General features: G+C 50.3%; 1 protein-coding gene and 1 pseudogene across 1 annotated transcript; one reads left to right on the top strand and one right to left on the bottom strand.

Annotated features, from left to right (window-relative positions):
* Nucleotides 1-29: 29 nt before the first annotated feature.
* Nucleotides 30-3,099, top strand: LOC136534693 (uncharacterized; the record flags this gene model as incomplete). Its single annotated transcript, XM_066527078.1, has 2 exons — nt 30-289; nt 2,459-3,099. Coding segments are annotated over 2 exons (507 nt in total), but the record flags the coding sequence as incomplete, so codon positions are not given.
* A 2,064-nt stretch (nt 3,100-5,163) lies between these two features.
* LOC136534694 (dof zinc finger protein 1-like) lies at nt 5,164-6,669 on the bottom strand (annotated as a pseudogene).
* Between the last annotated feature and the right edge of the window lie 1,232 nt (nt 6,670-7,901).

Here is a 7,901-nt window from a genome sequence, read left to right as displayed (position 1 = left end):
CCCCCCCCCCCCCCCCTTTTCTGAGCGCGGGTGCCGGCGCAGCCACCGCTCTTCTCCTTGTTTGCCGTTCCCCGGCTCCGCAGGCGAGGCTGGAGACGGACGCGCGGCAGGAGTGGACCTACTGCGTGTACCGCACCGACGCCGCCACGGCGCTGGGTGGCACCGCGCTCGCGCTGCTGCTCGTGGGACAGGCGGTGGCCGCCATCGCCAGCCGCTGCTTCTGCTGCGGGTCCGCGCTGCGGCCCGGCGGCGCCCGGGCCTGCGCACTCGTCCTCTTTCTCTCCTCCTGGTACCACTGATTCTTCCCCGCCGATCCCAATCTTCTCCTGTCCTCCCCCAAACTCTTCCCTTGCTCAGCTCGCCGCCACCTTGACTTCCCGCGTGAGGCTGACGCGCGGGCCCCCACCCGCCGGTGGCATCTCGGCCCGTATTGCGTTTTCGGTTTTTTTAGCAGAGTCGTGAGATTTTAGCGATTGGAATAGAATCTTGAGAATCTTAGCTGTCCATGTTGGGCTACCATAAAGTCAAGAGCTGTGTGTGTAGGAATAGGAAAGCTTGTTGGATTGGATCAACGGCTGCCCAATGTCGCTCAGCAGAACTATTGACTAGTTCTGAGGCTTGCCCGAAATCAACGGTGGTAATGTGATTTGTTCAAGCTGAAATGGTTGTTCCATGTGCACTGTAGCAGTAATATTTGGGAACCAGCGTACGGTGCTAGCAATTTTGTTGGCACTTGGTGGCAAACATAATTCTGATTGCACATATGTTGATTTCACATATAGAAAATGATGAAAAATTGTCGGATGTGCTTGGCAGCAACTAGTGGCCTCCTTAATATGTATTAGAAAAACAGCTGGTTGTCCTTTTTTTTCTCTCTCGTGAACGTGAAAGCTGGTAAGGTATTCAGCCATTTTTTCAAGGGCACCAGAGTTTACTGGATTTTGAAGGTGGTCCATGTGTTCTTTCATGTTTTCGTCACATTTACTAGCGACCAAGGTTAACAAATGAATTCTGTAGACAAAAAGCATGATACTTTCTTGTTGAGAATTTTAGTTTGTACATAACTCTAGGTAAAATGTTTTATGGTAGCTGCCAGGAGATCTGTTCATTAACGTTTGTATTTTACATGTTGCTTTATGGATTTGCACATGGTTCTGGAGACATAATTATTGGAAGGGTAGTGTAGTGTCGGCTCCAGTGGAATCCAAAGTGTGCTGCCTGCTCAATTATAAATTAAAATGCAGAAATTGTTTAGTAGCAGCTTGTACTCTAGCCTTTTTTCATCTTTGTCTGATTGTACAGAATTGGTCAGAACAGAGAGGAGGTCATAGATTATGTCATTGACAATAAAAAGACCATAAAACTTGGTTGCCGTCTTCTAAGTTTACTGGTGTTGAAAAAAGATGATCTAGTCAATGTCATATTGGTTAAGGACATACTGGGTCAATGAAGGCTTGAGTAGGTATTCGCTCAGAAGACTGCATGTGTTTGATTTGTGGGGTCTAGGATCTTAGGAGTATTCTAAGTCTGATCTAGTAATATACTCCTAAGATCCTAGACCCCACATCTTAGGAGTATTCTAAGTCTGATCTAGTAACAATTTTCCTTAATTCGTCTGACAAAGATGTGGAACAGTAAAAATTCACATCATTTATGCGTGCATGAACTCCAAATTCAGTGCGTGTTTAATTTGTCTGATAAAGACGCGGAGTAAGTAAGTAGTAAGAATTCATTTCATTTATGGCTGCATGAACTCCAAACTCTGCCCGAGTTTATGTTTTATCAACATTTGTAAATTCTTCCAGAGTTGTTTGCTTTTTTTTGTCTTCCATGAAGTCAAACTATTAAGTATAACTAAACTAGCCAGGCGTGCGGGGTTGTACTAATTCATGGCGTTCAAGCATAAATATATCCCAATGTAGATGTCCATGTCCTCAATTTTGCTCGTGACTACATGAGGTTGCTGACTTTGCTGCCACCATGCTGGTATGAAATTTATTGTAGCTGTTCAGCATTATGTAATAGGATTGCATGTATCTCATGATGGGTCAGGAATAAAGGACGTCACTTGTGGAAGTTCCTAATACTGACCTTCTGATATTGTTAAGAACCCCTGACTATTTATAATTTGCCATTTTGTTTAGCTGGCATTTGCAAATGTGACTTGTCTGGGGAAGTTCGTTTCAGAACTTCTGGAATCTTTTTTTTTTTGACTGAACTTCTGGAATAATTAGATTACCAAAGTTGATTTGTTTTCCTTTGAACTGTCTGGTTTATTATCCAAAGAAAGGGGGTTTTATCCAAGTTTTCGTGTTCCTCGGATGTTTGAAACACGGCATGTTTGGTTATTTTCTGACTTTGTCTTGTTTAGATTTGCTGGTACTAGAACCATTCAATACCCCAGTGAACACACGTACAATCTGTCCAGGACACTAACCTATTTGCCTGTTCTACACAGGGTGACATTCGTCATCGCTGAGGCGTGCCTGCTGGCTGGTCTGTTGCAATCCGCCTACCACACTGGCTACCGGACGGTGTTTTTCCAGAACCCGCCGGACTGCGAGACGGTGCGGAGGGGCACGTTTGGAGCCGGCGCTGCGTTTGCCCTTTTCACCTGCGTGCTCACCTCGGCCTACTACTACTTCTCCAAGGCGCGGATCCACTACCACTGCCCGGAAGCCGCCATCGGCATGACCCCGTTGTAACACATTTGCCAGTCTCTCTGCAGTAACAGTTTTGATAGCAACTATATACATGTATTAGCTTTTGCATATATTGTGCTCGGCTGGTATCTCGAGTTGAACTCATGTACACGGATGGCTGCTGGTGATGGACCAGGGCCAGCCTGTCCTTACTGAATGGGAATTTCCTGTGCCTGCTATGTCTCCTTTTCCTAGTACGTATTTTCCAGTGCTTTTTACTAGACGTGTACTCCCTAGATTTGTATACACACATGGAAAATATTGTTGAAATGTATCATCATAGATATTAATATGGTAACTTAGAGCATCTTCAAGAGTACCCTCAAATTTTATTCCTAAAACATAGTGTTTTGCCAACTCCCAAAGAAGTATGGGGAGAAAAAAAGGGCCACCTCCAAGAGTATGGCCATGTTTAGTTTCATCGAAATCCAAACTTTGGCACTATGCAAAAAGAAGATTTCCCGTCACATCAAACTTGGCGGTACATGCATGATGAAGTACTAAATGTTGACAAAATCAAAAACTAATTGCACAGTTTGGTTTGTACTTTGCGAGGCGAACGTTTTGAGCCTAATTAGTCAACGATTGAACAATTATTACCAAATACAAACGAAATACTACAGTGCGTTACAGTAGTCTACAGTGATTTCGGCGGCGCCGATTCTGGGGAACTAAACAACACCTATATTATATTTGACTTCCAAAATATCAAAATTGTGGTCCCACGCACCTTTTTATCAGTACATTTTTTTCCATCGGCATTTTATTTTGTTAACACTTTTACATTGAGGTCCTGTTCGTTTTTATTATAATCCGTTATTTTTAGCTTGTTTTTTCAGCCGGAACAATATTTTTCTCACATGACAAATCAGCTGGAACAGTGCCTACATTAAGTACATGAGCAGGCCATCATCCGGCAATCAGCAGGCAAGCATGCAGCAGCAGCCGGCCATTAGTATCATCTAGTAGTAGTACCAGCAGGCAAGCAGGCAGCAGCAGCAGCCGCTCGGTAGCAGCTGTTGGCAAGCAGGCAAGTTGCTGCCTGCCGGCCCTCAACACAAGCTAGCAAGCGACGAAGGAACGGAAATCACAGAACACAGAATCGAAATAGGTGCAATCCGGTTCATGGACCATCGACCCTAGACTGGAACCTATCGTTACACAAACTCGACACCCACAGCCACGCTACTCAACTTCTCAACGACCCCGACGTCGCAGGAACGTAGAGACGGTGCGACGGGAGGCCAAGGCGGCGGAGCGCACTGCGCCTGCGGCCTCCGTGTCCGTGATGACCAGGCGGAGGCCGGGGAGGAGGACCCGGACGCGTCGACGGTGGGCGGCACCGACGCGAGGCGGCGCAGCGGGGAGGCAGGCGAGGGCGCGTCGGTGGAGCTGCATCAGAGAAAATCACGATCTTCTTCGAGACGGCGTCGGGGAGGCAGGCGAGGGCGCGTCGGATGCGCGTGAGTAGGATGCGCGTATTTTTATGCACGATGCCCGCAAGAGATACAGGAGATACTGTTGTTGATGAGTTTTTCTCTTTTTTTCTAAAAAAGAAATAGATAGGGAAATGATATGGGATACTCTTGAGAATGCTCTTAGAGAGTTCGCTACTTTGGCTTCAAGTACTACGTAATTGGTTGGTAAACCCCTAATGGACAAAGAATATAGTAAGGCCCTGTTCTTTTCTCTAATCATACGAGTAGAGACTAAAACAGAAATTAAACTTTAGTCTCCAACCCTGTTTGGTTTAAAGACTAAAGGGCATTAAAGCTGCTGAACAAAGATTAAAATACCCTTGAGGGGGTGGGGGGGCAGCGGGAGGGGTGAGGACCGGTGAGGGGCATGGGGTGTCAATTTAGCCCCATAAGTCCCAATAAGTCTCACCCAAAAGGGATTTATGTCTTTTAGTCTCTAATCCCTGTTTTAGTCCCTCCTATTTAATTAAAAATGACTAAAATAGACTAAAATTTGGTCTCTAGTCCTTATTCTCATGAAAACAAACAGACCCTAAGCATAAAAAGAGAGGGAGTGCCGGAGCAAAAGTGCCTGAAAAGAAAAAACGATAAGATAGTACTCCCGCGTACCACAATAAACTATCTTAGTTTGATCAATTTTATTGGAAAGTTTGGTAATTTTATATGCAAGCGTAAGTATAAACATATATAACATTAAATAAATACATTACAAAAATATAGGGAAGTGTAAGTATAACATGTTTTGACTTAGAACAACTTCAGAAGTTATCTAATCCAGGACTGAGGGAGTGGAAAATAAGGTTACAATTTTGTGAGGTTCAAAACTCAGATCCTGTTTGAAACACACCTCTATTTCTTTCTTTTTTCATATGAAATTGAATTGATTCTTGTAAAATCGTTGCATGATTCACCTGAAATTCCTGCATTCTAGATAATAAGTAGGTCCTAAACAAACAAGGGTGAAACCCACCTTGGCAGTAGGATGATTGGACACAGTTTTAGCATAGTATTATTAGCATGCACACAATTTAAGCTAAGAACACATAATATACGCGCACAAAAAGTAGAAAACTAGCTGATGATTGTATACTAGTACGTACTTTTGCAGTACACGCGCACACATATGCGTATATAAGTAGGCAGGAGCATATACTAATGCAAGCTCTAGTAGTAATACGCACTTAGCAAGCCCCGTCAAGGCCGGGCATGCCGTCCTGCTGCCATTCGCTCCAGTACTGCAAGGCGACGCAGTTGGCCTCCGCCTCGGCCGCCATCCCCGCTGCTCCAAGAATGCTGGCATCGCCGGTCCCCTGCGGCGGTGGCGCCGTGGCCGCGGACATTATCTGCCACGCGCCCAGGTCGATGGCGTAGCCTCCCCGCCCACGGCCGCGGCCGACGGGAACTGCACCAGCTGCTGCAGGAGGTCCGGGAACGTGTCGGCGCCGACGCCGAGGACGTTCCCGCCCTGCGTCGTCGCAGCCGCGGTCGAGGCAGACGCTTGTTTCGAACTGCCCTTGGCGCCGCGCCTGTTCTTGCGGCCGCCGCCGACGGGCACGTCGCGGAGCGTGCCGCCCTCGGTCCAGTGGCGGCGGCACGCCTTGCAGAGGTACCGCGGCTGCTCGCGGCTGTAGTTGTTGTAGTAGCAGAACTTGGTGTTGGCGGACTGGCAGCGCGGGCACTGCCGCGGCGGCGGGCGCGGCAGCGGCGGGTGGCCCGCGCCCGCGTTCCTGCTGGCTCCCTGCCTCGGCGGCGGCGGAGGCGCCGCCACCGCGGCATTCAGGGCGTTCGCCACGACGCCAGTTGTGGGCACACTGATGATGCCGCCGGTGGCACCACCGTATCCCTGTCCCTGCCAAGAACAAGAACACACCGCGATCGAGTCATCTCATCATATATATTCTCATGTGCAAGTTTGAGTGGACGGAGAATGTTTGTGATGTCAAGGTACGTAGTGTACGTACCATGGCAAGGGGAGGCGGCGGCCTAGCACTAGCAGGGATCAGGTAAGAGATGTGCGACGAAGCGGAAGAGGAAGGAGAGGTCAGAAAGGAGGACGGCATGGCTGGCCGGGCGTCGCGGCGACGGCCAGGGCAGCTTGTTGGCGGCGGAGGAGAGGGCGGCGTCGTCGAACGGTGCGCGCTTGCTGCGGTGGGACTGCCACGGTGACGCTCTGCGCATGTCGGTGCCGGACCGGTGGTGCGCCCCTGCCCACGACTCCTCCAGAGCTCCTCTAGGCAGTACTGCCTCCAAAACACACAGCTGCAAGATTAATTAACAGTTTCTCAGCTAGCTAGTTCTCTTAAGATCAGCTGGCGCGACTGTGCTATGAATTGGTGTAACTATACCCTGACGAAGCAGAAGGTAGCTAGGAACGAAGCTGAAGTGAGACACGAAGGCCACTAGCCATGGAGGCGTTTCAGTGCTCGTGCTCGAGGTGGTTATATAGGCGATGGAGCGAGAGAGAGGCCGCCACGCTTATGAGTTGCGAAGGCTCGTTGCACTTGCATTATTGGGTGACAGAGCCACGAGAAATAAAAAGACATCTTTGCTTAGGCGCTAAGGCCATAGTGGTGAGAACGGACCGGAGATGAGGCTGAGAGCCAGCCAGCGCGACGGGAAATAAAGCGTGCACGAGCCAGCCACCGAACACGACGAGGCCTTCGATTTTGGCCAGGTGCACCGTGCACGTCCCGCGCCGGCTCGGCGGTTTTGATGGATTTGCCCATCAGCGAGCTGCGAGCGGGCTAGCTAGCCTGCTGTCTGTCTGGGATCAAACACAAGCAACGACTGGCTCATCTTCGCCGCCAGCGTTTCCCTCCCGTTCCCCATTCGCTCAGACGGCGGGCGTCGGAGCGTGGCGGGGAGTGGGCGGCTCGGCGCCACCGCCGCCGCGCACTGCGCACCGATGGATATCGATAGCTTCCTTGCGGGCGAAGAAGGCGGGTGACACTGATACTGACACACCACGGCTAATCTAGTGTGTAACCCAGCTGGGACCGGGCTGTAATTTAGTCGGGTGTTGGCCAGCGACGGCGACAGGAACCGGCGAGGAGGCGCTGGTCGGCGCGCAAAGTGCGCGCTTTCTAGCTCAGAAGCTCCTGCTTCACGAATCACGAGTGAGTAGGACAGAAAACAACAGCCGGCGAGTTGGTTCAATTTGTCTCGTCCTGAGCTGCTGCCTCCTCGTCGTCGCGAGTCTTCCACTACTTAGATGCGCACGGTTGCCTTTATTCTGTACCGCATGCATGCATGCTCGATCGCCCCCCAGCTTGGACAGGAGCCCGCTCGGCCGCTCAGGCGCTCACCCTCAGGTCCGGAGTGGGGTTGCCGCGACATGGTCGACACGTTTCGCCCCTCTGCCCTCATGTCCGTACGTGTTCGGTGATTCAGTGTTCCCGTCCAGGTCCAACCCACCGGGCCTTGCTCTTGCATGCTATGCAGGCAGCATGCGGGCTGAAGCCCGGGGAGCCCAGAATTTTTGGGAGCAACCCATGCAGCCTCCCCGACGCCCAGCCTCCAGCCCAGTCAGTGCCCGCAGGCGAACCCCTACGCGAACGGTAATGCTGGGCACAGGACATCCATCCGTCCCGACGGTGCCAGCGGTGGGCCGTGACGTAGGTCAAGAACCATATCTGTTGGTCCACTCGCCTCTGACTATTTAAAAAAAGAGAGAAAAAACTCATCTCACCGTAGCGTCGCGATAGCTCTCGCCGACGGCGCT

Source organism: Miscanthus floridulus, unplaced genomic scaffold, assembly GCF_019320115.1.
Source record: "Miscanthus floridulus cultivar M001 unplaced genomic scaffold, ASM1932011v1 os_2199, whole genome shotgun sequence".
NCBI classification, from domain to species: domain Eukaryota; kingdom Viridiplantae; phylum Streptophyta; class Magnoliopsida; order Poales; family Poaceae; genus Miscanthus; species Miscanthus floridulus.
Note: the sequence above shows the minus strand (reverse complement) of the source record. Positions and strands in the feature narration are given on the sequence as shown.